Raw genomic sequence first — 22,892 nt, forward strand, 5'->3', positions numbered from 1 at the left:
CATGGAGGGGCGGGGGATGGGAGACAAATGAGGAAATTCAGAAATGGTGAACAGCTCTCAATGGTGCCATTCACAGAGTCACTGGGCAGAGCGTGGTGTTCATCAATGATACAGTTCCCACACTCACTGGGGCAGGGGGAAAATTAGACACACAGCTGAAGAAGTCTTACGGAGAACAAGCAAGAGCGGAAAAAGTTTCACATTTGAATAGCTTCAAAGTTACAGCCATTTCATAGTAGTGCCTCCCTCTTAGAGGTCCCCTCTGACCACGCATTCTGTTGTCATTTAGTCATTTTGAGGTCTCTATTCACTTAACACAAGTTAGCAGATTAACTGCTATGGTAAAAGATTCCTAAATTATTTTGGACAGAACCCATTAGTAATTAAGTATCTTTAAATATTACTGTTTACTAAAATAATGGTGCTTCCTAAGAATTTTACTTTAATCAGTTTTTTTTTTTAATCAGCATCACACTCACCTGTTTTCTTTAGCCTCACAATTTATATATAACAGTCTTAAATAAAAAATTACAGTATTAATGTAGGGTCCTTATAAAAGTTCTTTAGAATTTAAACATGCTTCTCTAAAGGAAACTCATTAACTTCAATTATCAACGCAATGTGGTATTTCAAAGTTCTTCTATCGAGATTTAGAGACTGCTAAAAGCACGTAACTAAACATCTTAAACTGCCAACAGAAGAGTAAAATTGAAAAGAAAAATCATCATGCTTGAATGTAATACCAGAGCCAGTCAGGAATCCAGTCAGTAATTATTCTAAGCTGTGTAGCTGGGGAGCGGGGTTAAGATACACTGTTTCCTGTCACAACTGAATTCGCATCTAATTCGAGAGCTAAGGAAAGGTTTACGCATATAACCAGACTGTGTAGTGCTACCTCTACCTGCTCCTCCAGAATTCAGGGAAAAGTCAGGCAGTGGTCTGGGAGGGCTCTTGGAAGAGACAGGCCTGAAGTCTTAAAGGAAGCATGATGTTTGTTTTGGCTGGCGGATTTTACAGGGAGCAGATAAAAAGATGGCATGTGTAGACAGGAAGGAAGGCTGCATTGCCAGCACCTCAGCCCAGACACAGATATGAAAATAATGGGAGAGAACCAAGTGTGCCCTCTATTAATTCCTGAATTGAAGCAAAGACAAAATTCATATTGATTGCTAAGATTCTTTTTTCCTAACAATTAGCTCTTTATACACTTTGATCTGGCCGAGAGAAAATAAATCTTTTGTCTAGGATGCCACAGGTATAGGCTGACCCCAAGTGAGAATAAACTATGACCTTTTTTGGCCCCTTCGAGACCTGTGATTCATGTTTCATGGGAAATATTGAGAAATATTCCATTAGAAATGAATCTGCGTTCACAGCATATTGTATGCTTCCTGTGTTTTCTTCCTTCTCACCAAGGACATTCCCATAAAAACACATTTTTTTTTTCATTTTTAATAGACAAGGTCTCAGGATAGAATGTAGTGGTGCAACCATAGCTCACTGCAGCCTCAAACTCCTGGGCTCAATCGATCCTCCCACCTCAGCCTTCTGAGTAGCTGGGACTACAGGAATGCACCGCCACAACTGACTGATTTTTTCTTTTTTTTTTTTTTTTTTGGTAGAAATGGGTCTCACTATGTTGCCCAGGCTAGTCTTTAACTCCTGGCCTCAAGCAATCCTTCTGCCTTGGCCTCCCAAACTGCTGGGATTATAGGTGTGAGCTTCCCCACTCAGCCCATATTCTTCTGTATTAATTTGCTTTCAACTTCCAAGCTGCCTTTTAATGAGATCACAATGAGCTTCTGAGGTCTTTCTAGTGGTTTCATAAATGTCCTATAGATAAAATTATCAGACTAATAAATTCAGTTACAAGTAAAGAGGACTGACCTCATACAATGTGACTTCAAAGTTTCCAGGAAGGCCCAGCAACCAACTCCACTCCCTACCTGAAATCCCCACAAAGCAGTCCCTAATCTGAGGGCTAGTGTTAAAATAGCAAAGTTATTAGGCTGACAGTTTCAACCATGGCATCATCAATGGGTATGACTTCAAAATTTCCAGGAAGGCCACCACCACCCATCACCTTCCCCTCAATTTAAAAAAACACCAGCCGGGTATGGTGGCTCATGCCTGTAATCCCAGCACTTTGGGAGGCCAAGGCGGCCACATCACGAAGTCAGGAGATCGAGACTACCCTGGCCAACACAGTGAAACCCTGTCTCTACTAAAAATACAAAAAATTAGCCAGGTGTGGTGGTGCACACCTGTAGTCCCAGCTACTCAGGAGGCTTAGGCAGGAGAATCGCTTAAACCCGGGAGGCAGTGGTTGCAGTGAGCTGAGATTGTGCCACTGCACTCCAGCCTGGGCAACAGAGTGAGACTCCATCTCACAACAAAAAATAAACAAAACAAAACAAAACCACCTCCCACCTGTTGGCCGGTGTTGAAAGAACGTAAGTAGAGTTTCGATCTCTTAAATCCCTAACAAAATACAAATATTTCTTTCAGAAATTTCCATTACAGTGTGACCATTTTCAGATTCCTTTCTATTAGGTTTTTAAATGGCAAAGAACTGCCTCCCACTGTACCTACGAGTCCTCTCCCATTGTCCTGGAGCTGGAGCCCTCCCTGGCCCCAGTCAACAACAGCTGGAGCTGGAAGCTCCACCTGGAAGCTGAGCCACCCCAAATCTGAACCCAAACCTGATTTGGGGCAGAAATAATGTAATGAGTTCTAAACAAATATTCCCTGCATCACACTGTCTGCTAGTCACTGCTCAATCAGTATATCTCACTTTGTTAACAAAGTGCTCGCCCCAGCTTATTCCCAAGACTCAGTCTCCACCATCCACTTTCGTTCTGCGAACCATCTGTCTCATTCTGGGTATCTAAGTACTCATCCTAGTATCCAGCTCAGAATCCTGTTACTCCAGAAACAGGAAGTTAACCTTGCTGTTATCAAGAGAATGGAGTCCTCCCTGACATAAAGGCACAGAACAAGGAACTCAGGGCGTCAGACATACCAGGGAAGAAAACCCAACTCTGCCTCTTTCTTGCTATGTGACTTTTTGACAGGCCTCAGCTTCCTTGTGTGTAACTACACACTCACTAAAGGACAGAATGCATAGCACAGCCTGAGCTGAATAAATGTCAGCAATGGTAGAGATGATGTTCATCACTGGGAGTGTGAGGATGACACAGCAACTTGTGTTGGAATGTACAAATATACTGCCTATTGCCACATTTTATGTTGCTATGTTCTACCCAACTGGAGTGAAACATTCACAAACTCATACTGGAACTCACATAAAGGCTTTCTTATTTTTTGCCTGAGTGACTGCCTTTTATACACATTAGTGGCGGTCAATGAGTCTGAACTTGGGGTTCAGCCTGCTAAGCTGACTTTCCTTCCAGTTTCTGCAGTTCATCCTATTGCCCCAGTGCTTCCGAAACCCTAGCAAAGCACCTGGATCCAGGTCCTAGTCCTCATTCCATCCTGTGCCATTTCAATTAATTGGGCCAGGTACCACCACTCCCCAAAATGAAGATAACCATAGTATCTGAGACTTCAGAAGAGAACAAAGAATAGGAAGCCTGGAGGGAGCCAAAGATAAATGGCTCCACAATTCTGTTTTGGTCAAAGGCATTTTTGAAATCACTGGAAGGAGTGTTAGTGTCACTTATCTCCAAGTATCATCATGAATAAATACAAAGCTCCCATTGTGAAGACAGCAATATACTTGCAACATTTCCTGCGAAGTGCACCAGTTATAACATGGATTTAAAAAAAGAAAAAAGTGGGGGAACGGCTAACTCAGTGAAGTTACACATACATATACACACACAAAACATATACACACACTACATACACACGCACACACTCCTTAGACACCAAAAAGTAAACTCAAGTGGAATGAAAGAGATTTTATGCATGTTCATCACTAAGTGATTTGCTTTTATTGATTCTATTACACATACTTAGTTGTAGAGGGACATAATCTACCAGCCAATTAATGGGGCTCCAATGTTACCATAACCAGAGGCTTAATTGCTTTCTTACTGAACTGAAAACCTCAGCTTCATCCCATATTGGTGACTTTCATCTAGTTTTTCTAGTGTGATTTTTTTTTTAAAGATACAGGGTTGTAGGATTCTGAGGTTTTAATTGTTCACAATATCCATTTATTATAATACTACAAATAGGTGAAAGACCCTGTAGTCCATACTATTTTAAAATACTTCTTCTCTTCCTTGACCTGAAGTTTCTCCCATATTGTTCATCGACTAAGACTAGGTTTTGATTTTAAATGATTTAGAATTCCAAAGATCAATTTCTGGGACACAACAGAGAAATGCAGAGTAGAAATCATTAATAAAAATGATTAAATAATCTAATATTAACTTCAATTAAAACTCATTAGCCTTGAATCTTTAAAAATATACTCATTTCTCAAGAAATATTTTCTAAGTTTTTGTTCTTATAGATACAAAAATAAAGTACAAAGCAACATGCTCTACTACTATGCAAGGCAGAAAAAAAAAAAAAAAACAACCTGTTTCTGTATAGCTCATTATGGGAAACTGAAACTAAAGGGCATTTCCCCCAGTTTGTTTGTATATTGGTAAGCAAGTTCAAGTATTAATAATAAAGCCTCTGATTAGATTCCAGTTCAATTAATAACCTAATACTGATCTCAATTGCATGCCAATTTACCATTTACCCCATAATCCCAATCACTGCCAAAAAGAGCTATCATAAACAGTGCCTTTTAACACTGCAGTGTTTACCAGCTAACATCAGATCTAGGTTGATCTTCCAACACAGAACTCCATATGGATCAAAGTACCTACGTCATTTATTTCCAAGTGAATATACAGAAGAGGCATTAGTATGCAAACTAGAAGTGTCCTAGGAGCTATAATAAAAGAACCACACCCAGAAGCCTTACCTATACCTGGAACTTTAGGTGACAAGATTCTGAAGTCTGAGCTAATCCTATAATGGGATAAGACTTTTAGAGATCTTGGGAGGGGGAAGTTTGCATTTGGAAGGAACATGAATTACCGGGGGCCAAAGAGTAGACTGTGTTGGGCAGCCTCCAAGATGGTCCCCGATGACCTGCCTCTTGGTATTCACACCCTTTCATAATTTCTTCTCGAGTCCGGGCTGGACCTACTAGCTCCCTCTTGCCCTCTAGTTATGGCTCTGAAGCCAGATGCCATAACATAAGCCCCCTCCGCTTCTCCATGGAAAGGCCCACTTAACAAGTAACTGCAGAAAACTTCCTACCAATAGCCCCCTGTGAGTTAATACTTGTTGTTATAAGCCACCAAAGTTTGGAGTAATTTGTTACTCAGCAATAACTAACCAATAGATACCCAATACAGATTTTACCACTACAAATATCCTTTGGATAACATCATAATACATATTTGAGACCATGTGACAGAAAAAAAAAAAAGAAAATGAATATCCAAGATATACTTTACATCTAGAAAATTACATGCAGACACACATAGAAAAACATTACGTCCTTCAAATAAAGAAAAAATCTTTGATTCGATTATTTACCAAAAATGTCCTTACCTTGAATGCACTGAAGTGTTCCATCCTCCGCTCTGATTGTGAAAGTCTCACCTGGATTAACTTGAACAAGAATAACCTGCCAAAACAACACATTAATTTCAGTTTAATACTGGAACCTCTGAGATTTGTCAAGTGTTATTACCTACATTTATACACTAGACAAGAAGTATGTGGCATAAAATGTTTTATAAACACAAAACTTGGAATGTAAGTCTTAATTGGAGGTATGGGGATAGAAGGAGTACATGCATTTGAATTTAGCTAAGTGAATTCTCCTGTGTTGCTTATGATGCTATCTAACTTTAAAAACTCCATTTGAAGAAAATTTTTCTTTGAAAAGCACAATTCCTTTTTCTCTTTCACAAATTTAGAAACTACAATTAAAGAAGAAAAAAGACCCGAAACCATACTTATAGAAGAAAGCTGCATCTAGCAATGAGGTTTTGACCTAACAGTGTTGCATACTGTTCCCAAGTGTCTATTACTGATCTGGGTTATATGATTCCATTGTGTGACAACAAAAAAATATTTACAAGAAAAAATTTTGTAAAAAGAATATCTGTGTATAGGATCTTAAGACAATAATGAACAGTATTCAATAAATATTATAAATAGGCCCCACCAAATACCCAAATGTTTAAAGTCAATGTTTTACTTATATGAACATAAATATTTAATATTAGACAACTTCCAAGACTAGACCATGAGTGGTAATAGCAAAGTACATTCTCTCAACAGCCTTATAGTTTTATTAATAGTTTTAATCAAAGGATAATCAAAGGAAAAAAAAATCACTAATTGATATCTAAATACAAGTTAAAAGACATAATACAAACTTAAAAAACTATAGATAGGCTGGGCACGGTGGCTCACACCTCTAATCCCAGCACTTTGGGAGGCTGAGGCAGATGGATCACTTGAGGTCAGGAGTTCAAGACCAGACTGGGTGAAACCTCCTTTCTACTAAAAATACAAAAATTAGCCAGGCGTGGTGGTGGGCACCTGTAATCCCAGCTACTTGAGAGGCTGAGGCAGGAAAATGGCTTGGAGGTGGAGGTTGTGGCATGCCACTGCACTCCAGCCTCAGTGACAGAGCAAGATTCCATCTCAAAAACAACAACCATCACAAAAAGTATAGTTAAAAACCACCATGTACAAGGCTAACACTTTTTAAAAATCACCATAGAATTTCTAGAAATTGACAGGATGTCAGTGTCACATTCATCCTACAGTTACTGGAACAAGCCCTGTTCTTCCCTGGCTCGAAACTGTCAAGTATACTGTTCCGTCTGTCTGTAATACTCTTCCTGTACTCCCTCATCTTAGCTTACCACCTACCTTCCTCCATCCTCAACCAACGTCTATTCATCCTTCTCAGCTTGTGATATAGTGTTTAACTCTTAGGACAGGTCAGGTCCCCGGCTATGTGTTCTAAATCAAACAAAAAACCTGCTCTACTACTTCTTCCTAGAATTTACAACTGCAATTAATTAACTAAGCAATTATGTTAGTGTCTGTCTTTCCTTCTTCAATCTAGGCATGATAAGGATAACATCCAGCTATCTAGCCCCATGCCTGGCATAGAATAAGTTATGTGCTCAATAATTACTTTCACTGGATGAATGAAAGTCATAAAACATTTTTAAAAAACTATTGCAAATAATTATCTTAGCTTAGAAATTAAGTTTTCATAAGACGCAATTTAAAAGTCAACTTTATTTACTGTATACACCATAATTTGTTTTGTAAAACTATTGAGATCAAAGCCATTTCATCTTTAAAAACTCCATCTTTAATATCCATGTATTTTGCCTCTTCTAATAATTCATCCAGATGACACTGCTGGAATACTAAAATTTTTTAAATCAAAAAATACATTACCTGGAAAAAAATAGGATCATTCAGGGAAACTCAGACTAAGCTTCACCCCTGGTGCTCTTGAATTATGACAGTTATTTCAAGGCAATTTATTTTTCCTGTATAACAACTGTAGATAATCTTTGAGTTTTCAGTATTTAAATTACCACCAATGTAAGTACATTGTACTGTTTCAAAAACTCAAAAGGAAATTCCTTCAAGATCTCTAGAATGATTAAAATATTTGTTTTCTTGAAAAGGAGCTTTTAAAATAATTTCTTTAACATGAAAATCATTTATTTTTACATAAATATACAATATAAAAACTACAATGGAAGAAAACAACACTTCAATACAGACGATTATCCAGGTCTTCTTAAAGGTCCTTAGACCAATTCTAGCATCACTGTAATAAAGCAGAAACCATTTGCTTTGTGTTTAAAGCTCTAGGGATGAACTGTGATATATGCCCATGGAATTAATTAGTTGGGGGAGCGGGGAACCAATGGATGCCAAGACTCTATGTCCTAGATTTTGTCTGACAATCCCAAATTCATATACTCTCTTCTACCACGCTCATAATTGTCAGACAATGTGTCCCGAATACCGGTTCAGAAAACACAATTCACCAATATTACGGAAAGTCCCAGGCAAGAAAACGGATTTCTGAATTGGGACATGTCCAGACTGTCGTCACGTTATCTGCTTATCATATTGCATAAAAAGTGTCTGTAACAGTTCCTCAGTGGTCACTGACACCAGGCCAAACTTCAAAGAATGACCCAGAGGCATCCAGCCTCTAAGGTCCACTTATGTCTTCCCCCACTGCTTACTGAGTTCAATTCCTGACCCCCATCCCACTTCTTCAGCGAGAAAGATGATAGGTAACGGGCTTTTAAGCATCCGACGAAAATACCACCCTTCAAATGTTTAGTTCATGTAATTTTCATTGCTGCTGAGTAGCCATGGCAACCAGATTATAATCTACCAAGTTACCTCAGAAACCAGGCAAGTCTCCTGTGTCCCAATATCAATTTTTCTCAGTAGAGGAGAAGTCATTATTTAAACAAACTGTATTCATCTTGGCACTGAGGTATTTTAAAAGAAAGCATTTTATTATACTCAGGGAGGCTGACCACCTAGCTGTTTTCATTGTCAATAAAGCAGAGATAAAAATAAGTTTGACACACACCAGCCCAATGACCGGTCCTGACAGCAGACATGAATGAGCTGGCGGCAGGTCTTGCATCACGCAGCCCCCGAGGAGCATGAGTCACAACCTGGCCAACTCCCGGCACTTAACCTTTCCTCTCATACAAGTTGGGCAATGTTTCTCTCTCTCCCTCCCTCCTTCCCTCTCCCCAGCCACAAAGCAGAAATATAATAACTGCTACAAGTCCTCCTTAATATAAAATGCGAAACAGAACATTGCTGTCCAAACCGCATCATTTTTCGTCTACTCACTAAGCATTTCCTACTTTTCCAAAGTCAGCATTAAACTGATTCATATTGCACCACGTCTTCACAGGAAGAAAAAAAAGACAAAGATTTTAACTACTGATATTTTTTTCTCCAGAGATGTTAAGAAGAACCATGCTAATCAAATCATGAGAGCATCCTCTAAGCTACTATTGCTTCATCAGATCTGTTTCAAAACCGTTAGTGCTACAAGAACCATGAAGCTGGAAATAAACAGAGGGCAGTTTATCAAAGTTTAATAAAAAATAAGTGACCACTCTTCCAAAGTCCACAGAAACAATAAAACAAGAGTTACAATTAATACAACTGAGCAAATACAGCATCATGGGAATTCTTTGTCTAACAGGGGAACTGAAAGAAGGGGTACTATCTTTCCTTTACAGGTATAAATCTAAAACTAACTCTGTTTCTTACTCATTAAAAGAGGGAAAGGAAGGCTACTTTTGCAGTTTAAACTTTGGGTGGCTGATTAACCAGGTGTCAATAGTATCTAAGACTACTTCTGGAGGCAAATGTCTAATTTATGCCTCAAATAAAAAAATCACCAGTCACTCAAATAAGCAATCAGGGTAAAGTATCAGTCCATCAAAAAAGCTTCTGGCCACGTACAGCGGCTCATGCCTGTAATTCCAGTGCTTTGGGAGGCTGAGATGGGGAGAATCGCTTGAGACCAGGAGTTCCAGAGCAGCCCAGGCAACATAGTGAGACTCCTATCTACAAAAATAATTGTAAAAATTAGCCGGACATGGTGGTGCATTCCTGTAGTTCTAGCAGCTCAGGAGGTTGAGGCAGGAACATCATGTGAGCCTAGGAAGTCAAGGCTGTAGCAAACCGTGACGGTGCCAACTGCACTCCAACCCGGGAAACAGAGCAAGACTGTCTCCCAAAAAAAGCGTCTCCTGGGAGAACGGTACCAACTGACCAAAGGCAAAATATTACACTTGCAGCATTTTTAACCGTTAAATCCAATCCTCAGACAATCAAGATATAAACCATGCAGAAAGGAGATCCCATTTCACTTCCAGAGTTTTTTCCACTGGCCACACTTTGTGAAGCTTGTTTTCATGTATAAATGAACACTTCCTCCTTGCAGCCCACATTTATGATTATCCAACAGGTATCTTTAAGGGGGAAAATGATACAATCTAAAAGCTGCAGAAGAGTTCCACTCAACTAAGGATACTATCCAGGAATACCTAATAACTTTAAAAGTGACCTTTGACCACATGAGAAGAGTACTACCGTCTATTCCTCATGCCACTATTTTCTGGTCACATATACTCCCACTCCCCACTCCTCAGCCCCACCCCCAAGATTCCCAGTCTCCAAGCTCGTCCCAGGCCCCCACACCCAAACTGTCTATTCACACACACCTTTGAGACCCCAGTCTGTGTGCAACAAACCACAGCTGGCCTCAGGCAAAACTGAAAAGTAAGCAGTATTTGTTTTTTGAGTCCCCTCTTTTCTCCAAATCAGGAAAAGGGAAGTGATGGGGTGCGAATGCCCAATATTGATCTTTGTGGTAATAACACATGCAAAGAAAATATCTAGGATTAAAAACATAAGCAAGTAAACTAGAAAGATCCTGGTAAGAAGATGTGAATGTATCCATTGCCTTATTTTGCTCACTGCCATACCTGAAGCCTGAATCCAAAGCTGATTGAAAAATAATATACAATAACAGGAAGCCCCCAAGCGGACCTAAGCAAACACTGGGAACTCAAGGTCCAAGGGCACACATTGTAGGTGAAGCTCCCCTTGCTCAACACAACCCGTAGGATACATGGCAAATATGTTTTGGGTTTTCCTGGGCTTTAGGACTCTCACTGTTCAAAATAAGGAGCAAGGATATCCACTACTCCAAAAGTTTTAATACTGTTTTCTTCAAAGAATAGAAGGTTCAAAAGCTGTATCCTCAGCCAGGTGTGGTGGCTCACACCTGTAATCCCAGCACTTTGGGAAGCCGAGTCAGGTGGACCACTTGACGTCAGAAGTTCACGACCAGCATGACCAACACTCCGTCACTACTAAAAATACAAAAATTAGCCGGGCATAATGGTGGGTGCCTGTAGTCTCAGCTACTCTGGAGGCTGAGGCATGAGAATCGCTTGAACTCAGGAGGCGGCAGCTGCTACGGCACTCCATCCTGGGCAACACAGTGAGACTCTGTCTCAAAATAATAATAATAAATAATAAGTTAAAATTCAAAATAAAAATGTACTGTTCTTCGTTAAAAAAAAAAAAAAGCTGTATCCTCAATATCACATCTGTAAGATTAATTCGGCATGATGCAAGGTACTTTATCAATTCCTTTTTCCAGGTTTTTTTCTATAATGATTAAGAAACAGCTACTACTTATTGAATCCCTGTCATCTGCTAGGTAGATATTAACTAGATTTTACAAATGGGGAAACTGAGGCTTAAAAAAGAAAAGCAACCCTTCCAAGGTCACAAAACTACAAGATGACTGGAATCCAGCCATGTCTGACCAAAATGCATACTCATCTAGCCCACACCACCACTTCTCCCCTCTACTAGGTGTGGTTTCACCATGTCAATTCAATATGGAGATAATTCAACAAGACTGCTAAAATAAAGAGAATGCAGTTAACCAGGTCAAAGGAACATCCCCAAAGGCAGGACAAGTTCTCTTCTAGGAAATATGCGTTCCTCCCTGAAGGAGAGCCTTCTACCCCCAATTTCTTTTTCTTCAAATTCCTACCAGTGACAAGTCTCTCAGTTAAGTAAAATTACAATCTCAAGAAAAAATTTTTACCAAATCTGCCACGTTTCATGCTCTCAATAAAATCTAAAACCAACCACTTCTCACCTCTGACCAGATTTTCGCTTTGGTAAACATTTGCGCTCTCCTTAAAGGTCCACCTCCCAACGCATTCACATTCCAGTGTCTGCTCAGCTTCTGTGTCCCGGCAACAAGAGTGACTCCTATAGGAATCCATTCACAGAAGTTCTGAAATCTAAGCCCTTTACATCTACAAAATGGTTTGAATTACTTGGAAATGCTTCTTTTTAAGATTATCACAACAAAAGCCAGCAATAAAAAGTAATAAAGTAACACCACAGTATGTGGAAATTTCCTATTAAGGGCTCAGAAGTCCAGGAAAGGACCCTCTCCGGCTCAGTTTTCTCACCCACAAGCTGCCCTCTCAAAGCACACAGGAAGAATTAAATTCGGCCACCTTTTTACATACTTTTAAGCAACTACTTTGAGACATTGTCCACCATACAATCCAGGAAAACAGAATTTTACAGCTGGATACTTAAGACCATTGCAAAGTTTAAAGAAGCTGTCCAGATTTAAGACTTCAAGGCAAACACACTAAACATGCTCTTTTAAAATGTAATGCCTTTAAGATTTTCCTTTCTAGATTTGAGTTACTAGAGCTTTGTTAAGTAACTGTTGGAAAGCCAGGCACACTTAGATTCTTGGTCTTGGAAGCACTACAGCTTTGAGGACATACACATACTGACTCGTACACATTAACAGATTATTCCAATTCTTCCCTCATTCTGCACCAAGTCCAAATTCAAGACTGACACTAGTCTCTACAGAGAGCAAAGGAAAAATGTGACAAAGATTTTCCAGCCAGCCCCGCCCCTCCTCCCGCATGTCCTCAGCACATACAAGCACAGCCGATTCTATGCACGTTGAATTCAGAGCCAGTTTATGCACCATGACATCAGTGCAGTATAATGAGCCAAGTTTAAACTCCATCTGGGACAAATAATGTCCAGGCACACTGTGACTTCTTTTGTTTATATACAGTGACTAAATATGTCTTGGTGGTAAATGAACTAACTCAAGATTTATTTCCCAAGGCCTCCAAAACAATATTCTGCACCCTGAAGCAACTCCCTGCCTCCAGTTCTTTTTCCAAGGCTATGCATAAGTGATTTTTAGCAGAACACATGATTTTTGAAACATATAATTAACATCTTCAGGAAAGTCAAAATCCAAGCAGTCCTTCATCAATCTAAAACAAAGAAAACGACGAACTCATGAGCAACCAGGTATGGCATCACTGTTCACAGTAAAAATCTGCGTGACACTTAATTCTGTATTCCCCTTAGAAAACAGGAAAAGTAGAGGTGAGAGATTTAAGAAATACCTGTGGTCATTTTCTTTCCTTTTGAAGGATAAACTTTGTTTCTTTTATCCTGGTATTACTCTGTAAATTCAGAATGAAAAACCACTTAATATGTTCAAATCTTACAAGGTTTTAAACTTCTTTAGTCTCAAAGCTGCCTCTAGGGTGATGTAATTTTTTAATGGAAATGAAGGATGGGGTTTGGGAAGAAAAGGCAGGGCCTTTCTAAGTCCAGGGTGAGACTCCCACAGGGGAGGAAACTCTACTACCTCTACTATGTCTACCTACTACTACCCTCTACTACCCTTTTCTGGCCACCTTCATCTCTCAGCAGCTGCTGACCCGCAAGAGAGCAGCCCTCCTATTGCCAATCTCAAGAAAAGAACCATTCCCTAAGGAAAAAAGGGAGACGCTGCTGTGACCCAGGATGGGGCTTCGGAAGATTTCACTCCTAACTCCTTTTGACCTCCAGGCCTTCTGACACTACCACTGCTGTTTAGTCCTCAATTTTTCAGAAGCTGGGGAGCCAGAGGCACTGCCACCTTCTGGAGTTAATGTGGAAATCATGTAAGATAATGAAGAGGAACGGCCTCTATAAACTTTACAATTTACTACTGTGCAAAAACCTACTCCCATCTCTTTCCCCAGCTGTTTACCTGAACAAGACTGAGAGGTAAGTCCAACCCAGGCAGCTCCACCTTTCCCAGAAGGCAGGATCTGAGTTTTGGAAAAAGAGATACGTGGGTTCGAATCCCAGCTCTGTGATTTGCCAGTTACAAGTACGTAACCTTTCTCCCCTCGGGTTTTGTCTATAAAGATGATTGCCGCCTTACAGGGTGTGTAATTACTGGATGAAATAATGTGTGTAAGTGCTCAGCACCAGCCCCAGCACCTCATAAGCCCTCCCCAATGGTCACTAATCCTTCCCTCCACCTCAGCAGGAAGAAAGAGATAAAAATATCCATTAAAAGCCACTGTTTCCAACAATTTTAACTTAGTGTCCACAGATAACCACTCAAGTAGAAGTTGAGATTGGGCTGAGACTAAAAGCATTCTCGTGATCAGCAGGCTTCCAAAGTAGCACTTAAGACTGAGGTAAATGCCAAAAATTTTGTCAAACACTTAGCATTCTTTCAAAGTCCTAACTCTGACCTTTCGTACAGTTTTTAGATTGCTAAGGTATGGAAATCTCTGGAAGAGTCAACCTTACAGCATCTTTTGTCCTATATTTCCCTCTAGGTTTAAGAATAACTGTTAGAAAATGGGTCACTGTACCCCTCTAAAGACGGCACTCACACCTGGTGTGACGCCTTGTTAATGGAGGCTCTTCAAAGTTCCAAGATTGGCCCAGGTGTGGTGGCTCATGCCTGAAATCCCAGCACTTTGGGAGGCCAAGGCGGGCACATCACTTGAGGCTGGGACTCTGAGACCAGACTGGCCAACGTGGTGAAACTTCATCTCTACTAAAAATTTAAAAATTCGCCGGCCGTGGTAGCGGGTGCCTGTAATCCCAGCTACTCGGGAGGCTTAGGCAGGAGAATTGCTTGAACCAGGGAGGCGTATGTTGCAGTGAGCTGAGATCACGCCATTGCACTCCAGCCTGGAGGACAGAACAAGACTTCATCTAGAGAGAAAAAAAAAAGTTCCAAGATTGCTTGGAGTAGCATAGTGTGCAGAAGTAGTCAATAAAAAGTAGGAGAACTCTCATCCTGAGTAAACCACCTTAAAAATGAGAAAGCAAGAGACTGTGGGAAGTAAGCTGGATGTGGACACCGATCTATGAAAGGATGATGTCTTCTAACACCCAACTCCACCATCGATTCCCTGTGTCCTGAAAACAGACAGATATTATCCATATAGATAAACCCAGTATCTAATTTCCTATCACAAACCCTAAGAGAAAAATATGGATGCCATTCATTTGCAATTCATATTAATATTTTATAGTTTTACATTCAGTCACGACTAAAGCCATCAAGTAAATTATAAAGAAATCACCACTCTATAAAGATGTTTTCCATGTGACCTTTTTGCCAAGGTGACAAGAGTTTAAATGGGTTCTAAACAGATCCATTCTGGCAATATAAAATAAAAATTAAAAATTCGCTGCATTACTGTGGCCTATTTAACTACCAAACAACATCGCTAATTAAAGCACATCCTTCTGTATGTCATAGCTTCTCCCATGAACTAGAATGACAACTCAGCACTCCAATATAAAGACCAAAGAAACTTCTGAGACAGTAACATGCTCAGTGATTAATGTTTCTAACCACTGCTTAGAAAACACAAAAACATTTTACTGTATTCCAGCCTGGGTGAAAGGATGAGACCCCAGCTCAAAAAAAAAAAAAATTATCAACTTCTGAGTGCATGAATATAATAACAACAACAAAAAGAAAAGGTTTGGTTAAGGCCTGGCACAGAGGGTCACACCTGTGTAATCCCACATTTTGGGAGGTCTAGGCAGGACGATGGCTTAAAACCAGGAGTTTGAGACCAGCTTGGGCAACATAGGGGGACTGTCTCTACAAAAAATAAAAGTAAGTAGCCAGGCCATGCTGGTACACGCCTGTAGTCCCAGCTACTCAGAAGGCTGAGGTGAGAGGATAGCTTGAGCCCAGAATATTGAGGCTGCAGTGAGCTGGGACTGTATCACTATACTACAGCCTGGGGAACAAAGTGAGTCTCAAAAATAAAACATATTAATGACCCTTCCTGAAAATTAAAAGCCATGTAATATAATTGGTCAATAACACAAGTCCATTTCCCTTCAAATCTAAGGTGTGGCTAACAAGAATTGATTTGTATTTTTTTAAACAGCCGAAATGGAACCTTAGTAACAAGTTTACTGACATACTTTGTAGTCAACCTGCACCCAAAACTAGACCACATTTACCTCTGGATCTTTCCTGTCTCCACTTAACTGCCCAATTATTTGCAAAGCAGAAGCCTTTGGAAGGGTAATGTGCTAAATGCAGATTGTCCATTTTATTCAAATGCTTGTCTACTATGCTGCAAAGAGCAGGGAAGGGGCAGGAAAGAGAGGACACCCAGGAAGGGAGGGCCAAATTAATCTTGTTAATCAAAGTGCTGAACACACCTGCAGCTCAGGTAAAACACATTCCCTCTCAACAGATGATCTGATCTGACAGTCACCTGTTAAGGAAAAAGGCCCAGGGCAGGGAAGAAATACCAATGTAGGCATTCACACTAAAGCAGCACGTGTATATTGTTTCTTCTGGGGACGCACTATGTCTAGCTTCAAGTTATTGTAACATTAAAGCTGACCAGTAAATGACCAAGAGGCACCTAGTTGTGGCCAATGCCAATTTAAATGAGGAAACAAATATAATCTAAAGGCAGCTAAACCCAAGATTACCTAGATAAAACACTACAGCACTTTAGCAACTTGCTCCTTGGCAGGCTGTTTATTTTTGCATTTGGAAATGTAGGAGAGAGAAAAAAAAGAACGAGAATGAGTATCTGCATTTGGAACTTGGAGATTAATGTTACGAATTTTACGCAGCTTGCTTACTACTGTCATGTTTGGAGTGTAACGCATATATTTTATATAGTCATATGTTTAAATCAATCATTTGGACTAAAAAAGAAAAGAGTCTGCCTACATGAAAACGATTATGTGCAAACATATTCTGGATGCAGAAGTGTCTCATCTTAACACATTCTGGATGCAGAAGTGTCTCATCTTTTCCTCCTGTGTTTATATACTACTTTTACTGTACTATGAGATACATCAATAGCTATCACATCACATTCAACATGACAAATATACATTTTCAAAACAAGAAAAAGAGAAATCAGAGTTTGGAAATCTATCCAATTTAATCTTATTTTTTTAAAAGTTAATACGGAAATGCTTTACGACTGGGCATAGTGGCTCACACCTGTAATCCCAGCACTTTGGAAAGCCATGGCAGGAGGATCATCTGAGCCCAGGAGTTCAAGATCAGCCTGGGCAACATAAGGAGACCCTGTCTCAAATACATACATACATACATACATACATACATACATAAATGCTTTAAATAAAAATTCCTCATCTAGGTAATACCAGGAAAAGTTTACCCTTAAAAAAAAAACCTCTTTCAATAAATACTTAAAGACTCAACTCTTGGAAACTGTAAAAAAGAATATAAACACAAGTATTTGCATCTCTGCGCTTGGAATACTTTTACCTTGCATCTGTGTTTAATGTCTCCTAACTAGACTGTAAACAGTAAAACTAAGGGATAGGATTGTTTCTTTTGGCCTTTCTAGGCTTTAGTAAATGTTCCATGTGGCACTTATTGGGGGCCTCAAATCCTAAAAACTAAAAGCCAAAAAACAAAACAAAAAAACTCACATGGGTCCTAACATGTAAGAGGTAAAGTTGAAATCCTTCTACAAAGCCACATGAACCAGCGCCCAGCCTAATTCATTTTACAAGTCATGGGGCAAGTAGACCACTAAAAGATTCTAAAACACATTATCAGTTTGATAAATAATGCATGTGCTTGAAAAAAAATCTTAATCATTTTTCTGTATTTAAAATATGGTATGCATGAGCACAAGATGCAATTTAAAGTTTAAAAAGTTAACCATTTCCAGATTCCAAACCAGGATGACCACAGAGTTCAGGCAGGCTTGGAAACTAAGTGGACAGAATAGGCACTGAAGAGGACATTCCCCATCCACAGCAAATGGCTGCAACTTCTGTGTCAATTGTTGCCAGGTAGGAAGGACCAGCCCTGTGTTATCACATCTTCTGTTTCTTGTTTTGTTTTGTTTTGTTTTGTTTTGTTTTGTTTTGTTTTGTTTTGTTTGAGACAGAGTTTCATTCTTGTTGCCCAGGGTAGAGTGCAATGGCGTAATCTCAGCTCACTGCAACCTCCGCCTCCTGGGTTCAAGTGATTCTCCTGCCTCAGCCTCCCGAGTTGCTGGGACTACAGGCATGCAGCACCACGCCTGGCCAATTTTTTGTACTTAGTTGAGATGGGGTTTCACCATGTTGGTCAGACTGGTCCTGAACTCCGGACCTCAGGTGATCCTCCCACCTCGGCCTCCCAAAAGTGTTGGGATTACAGGCATATGTCTTCTGTTTTTTCCAGATAAACAGAAAAATCCAGAGTTTTATATAAATCTTCCCATTTTTAATATTGGTACTGAAATCCTTTTCTTTTAAACTAAAGGTAAAACAAAAACAAAAACAATACACACACACGTACACCCATGCCTGTATGACAAAGGCAATAAGCTAGTTTTCAAGCGCTGATATAGATGAATTAAATCTGTTCATTGCTTTCATCCTTCATCCATTCAAAAAGACTTACTGAATGTTACCTCAGATGCCAGGCACAGCATGAACAAGAGAGACACAGTCCCTACCCACCCTGAGTTGACAAGGAAATCAGACAGCCAAAAATTGCAATAATTTGAAAACAATCATAACGTTAAAATCACCTTAGAATTTAAAATTGCCATTATTCTGCAATGCAACGCTAACATGCCAGTATTTTACCTTAATCCTTCCTGTTGGGAAGGCAGCTCAATTTCTAGCATTTGAAGGATACTGACTACATCTTATATCTTATTATTATTGCCTTTGGCTAATTAAATTCTGAAGTGTCTCTCAACCCAGACAGCTCAGGGCTGCCATAATTATATGTCCTATGTTCTAATTATTGGGGGTGCCACATATAACAACACCCTCTGATAACATGGCATCAACATTTTCCTTTATAAGACTGAGATTCTGCATAGGCTATGCCTTTTTGGAAGCTTTTGTAGTGAGCAAAATTGGCAAAACTAACTTAGAGAGGTCTGAAAAGTCAGACCGCAGCTCTGGATAAAATCACACCTTTTTTTTTGTAGTTAAAAGGAGGCCCTCAAAGCAGGGGTTGCTGCCTCCGCAGCTGGAAAGTGGATCTGGTTGAGGGTGCCTGTGATCTGCCCCACTGTGGAGTCGGTAATTCTGAGCAACAGGCATCAAGCGGAAGGGTGGACCGCCAGACTGGAGAATCAGAGGACAAATACATTCACTAACAAAGACACTAAATAGCAAAAGTTCAAGCAAAGAGATCACCGACTATGCAGATAAGGTTTGTTTGTAGTACCCCTAATAGCTCTCCATTGCGTATGTAATCCTTATAATGTATTCTCCTTTAATAAAACAGAAACGGATTACTTGATGTACAAAGTCTGCATCATTCTAGCCTTCACTTCATTTTAAATCTGATCTGACCCAGGCTCAGCCTCCCCACAGATACTTTTCCTAGCCTGGTCTGTTTTCCTGCCCACCTATCCCAGTCCTCAATTCCTCCTCTGAACTCCTACGCGCTGTGACACTCTACAATCCAAACACTCTCCTGTGACTCAATGTATGTGTAAATACAGTCTCTTTTTTTTTTTTGGTAGGCCATATTTTGCTCAACTAGACTGCTCATTCCTTTAGGGCAAGAACAGTGCCTTATTCATCTTTCTGTAGCCAGCACCTAATACAGTGCTGGCATACAAGACATTTGATAAATACTTATTAAAATGAACAAATCTATTATTCAATCACTCCTAAATTTAGTCATAAATCTTATCCTCTCATTCTTTTCCACCCCAATTTCAAAGGAGAGAAGCTGACAGTATCTTGACACTGGAGGGCTTTATAAGTTTGAGTGGTAGAGGAAACATGAATGGGAGTCAGCAATAATAATTTTATTCAAGCATTTGCCCAGCTTGTACATTTCTCATGCATCTTGATGCTGAAGAATGTGATCCAAGGCCGAGCTTCCCAATACTTGGTTTTCCATACCCAACATTTGACCAGCCTCTTTCTACTTTCTAGCTCAAGCCTCAGCCCACAACAGGATTCTACCACAAAAGGAGCTCTTCTATAATGTTATTTAGCAATAATAGCTGCAGTCTCTTTCTTAATTGTCACTCCCATTCTCATCTGAATATCCTTCTTTCTCCTGGGTAATCTTCCCAAGAGTTGTTTATTCATTTTTCTACAATATACTGATGACAAACCTTCCTTTCTGTTGGGATTTCTGAGGAGGAGACAAACTCTATCATGTAAGCAAAACTCTTCATGGGCCCCTGACACCGTGGCTCTCAGTATATTTAAGGAGTGAACCTGTGCGGTGACAGGATTTGAACTACTCAATGCAAGAAGGAAGCCATCAAGGAGAAGGTTATTAAGAAGATATCAACCAGAACAGAAAAGGTCACTGGATTAGGAGGAGGGGCACATTTGATATAAAAGACATGCCGATGATGAGCACCATCCGAGGGTGGAAAGCTTTAATATGTTGAACGTACTATCTGGAAATGTGTATTCAAAAGAACACTCTAGGAAAAAACTCTGGTTACATATTCTGTCTAGAGGAAACAAGGGCTTTCAAAAGAAGAAACAAAAGAGGGGAAAAAACTCTCTCCATGAAATGACATGCTAAGTGCTGATCAACAGGAATAGGCAAAGTCAAGAGAATTGGACATGATTGAGGCAATTGCCTTCTGCCTTCCAGGGTAAGTAGATGACACGTTATCCTGAGCTAGCAGGAGAGGAGGGTTTTCTGTATGTGTTTAAGGAGTTCTACTTTCTGAAGAAGAAGCATTAAAAACACTCAGCAATATTCTAGAAGAATAGATGAATTAAAAGAGGCAAGAAGGAAGAAGAATAGTATGACAAATCATATACTAGATGTGCTCCATATGCTAAATGCTAGTCAGGTCAAAGAGGCATCTAATCCAATCCAGTTCCACTAGGAATTGACCCTCAGTGAATACATATTTAAGCAAAGTCACTAAGAATATAATATAAAGTGGCACACTACTCTCATGCAGGTCACAGATACCCTTATATCTTGTAAGTGTCACATGTTAAATTAACAAATCAGTAAACTCTGCCACCCTGTGTCAGCACTTCTGTTTTTAATTTAATGGTTTAACTGGTAGCTGCTATAATTCTTCAGAAGTTATTAAAATATTAAAGCAATAAGAAAGTCAGAATTTGGGCTGATGTTTATTCTTTTGTGCTCAAAACTGGCTGCTACATTTTAAAATCACTAAAATGCAGAAGTCCATAACAAACACAGGTAAGTTAATATACCACTAGCTTCTGAATATGTCAACAAAGCCATCAATTTTCTGATTATTGAATGGCACTCATCATCATTTATATAGCCACACATTAAAAACTCAGGTTGAAACCTGATTTTTATAACTCAAGAATAGTATACAATTAGGCATATTAAGGGAAGCAAACTTTATTTAGCTAAGCTAGGCTGTAGTCACTCAGAGGTGGAAGAAATTAATAGTGATAAAAAGCAAAGATAACTTTATTTAGAAAATAATACTTCAAAATAAAGCTACTCAATGTCACTTTTGGTTATATATACAAGAGAAACAAAAACATGTCCATACAAGAATCTGTGCATAGCAGCATACTCATAATAGCCAAAAAGTGAAAATAACTCAGATGTCAATCAGATCACGAGTGGATTACTAAAATGTGGTAGATCCATGCAGTAAAATATTTGGCAATAAAAAAGGAACACAGTACTGTCACATGCTACAATCTGAATGAACCTTAGAAATGTGTTGAGTGAACTGGGCACGGTGGCTCACACATGTAATCCCAGCACTTTGGGAAGCCAATGCAGGTGGATCACTTGAGGTCAGGAGTTCAAGACCATCCTGCCCAAGATGGTGAAACCCCATCTCTACTAAAAATACAAAAATTAGCCAGGGGTGGTGGCACATGCCTGTAATCCCAGCTACTCAGGAGGCTGAGGCAGGAGAATCGCTTGAACTGGGAGGTGGAGGTGGCAGTTAGCGGAGATCGTGCCATTGCACTCCAGCCTGGGCAACAGAGTGAGACTCCATCTCAAAAAAAAAAAAAAAAAAAAGATGTTGGGTGAAGGATGACAGACACAAAAGACCAAATGTTATGTAATTTTATTTATATGAAATTCCAGAATAGGCAATATCTACCTACCGAAACAGAAAGTAAGTGAATTAGTGGTTACTTAGGATAGGGGGAAGGGAGAGAGAAAATAGGAAATAGGGAGTGATCTCTCCAGGGTTGTTTTTAGAGTGATAAAAATGTTATAAAATTAATTTTAGTCAAGCTTGTACAATTCTGTGAATATACTAGATTCCAATGATCGTATACTTTCAGTGGGTGAATGGTATGACATGTGAATTATACCTCATAAAGCTGTTAAGTAAGGAAAACTCTTGTGTAAGCTGCTTCTGTTCACATTGTTTCTTGTTATTCATTTTCAGTTGATAACGCTTTTAAAAGTTTCATTCATAATGAGGATGACTTTTCTTTTTAAGAAAAGAATCATCCTTTTCACTACTGCCCTTTTCCTGCTACCTGCATAAAATGACAAACCAAGGTTTCCAACCTAATGTGACTTCAAATAATGAAAATTAACAGTGTGTCTTATTTGGAGAGACAGAAAGCAACAGAGAATCCTGCCAAGAACTAGTCCTAATTACATCCAGAAACTAGCAGAACAGAAATCAGAAGGAGGAGGGCTGTGAGAACTGAAGAGCTTTCTCATAACTGCGGTAGTTCTTTTGCATATATAGAAATGTTTAGAATGTCCTTTGCACAGCTGCAAAGTATTAAGAACCCTGTAAACACATACAAGGTAAGCGTCACCATACACACTCCTAACAGATATTTAGAGGCAGAACCCTATGGCCAGGGGATGGCTCTTTACAACAGTATGATGTGAGAGGTGACTGAGGTGCCACATACCTCAGGATGCCACCGCCAAGGGTCTGTTATATAGTGCCTGCAATGTCCACCCCTAGAGTCAATCCTGTGCCTCCAAAAGGTTCTTATCAAGATGA

At 39.6% G+C, this 22,892-nt stretch overlaps 1 protein-coding gene across 3 annotated transcripts in view; it reads right to left on the bottom strand.

Moving 5' to 3' along the window:
- Positions 1–22,892, bottom strand: part of FNDC3B (fibronectin type III domain containing 3B) — a 364,617-nt gene that overhangs the window by 265,933 nt on the left and 75,792 nt on the right. For all 3 annotated transcript variants that reach the window (XM_003894828.5, XM_031663575.1, XM_003894829.4), the window contains one exon: positions 5,587–5,662. In XM_003894828.5, coding sequence (XP_003894877.1) covers positions 5,587–5,662 — 76 coding nt within the window. The remainder of the gene's footprint in view (positions 1–5,586; positions 5,663–22,892) is intronic.

The sequence above is a fragment of the Papio anubis genome, chromosome 2, assembly GCF_008728515.1.
Source record: "Papio anubis isolate 15944 chromosome 2, Panubis1.0, whole genome shotgun sequence".
NCBI classification, from domain to species: Eukaryota; Metazoa; Chordata; class Mammalia; order Primates; family Cercopithecidae; genus Papio; species Papio anubis.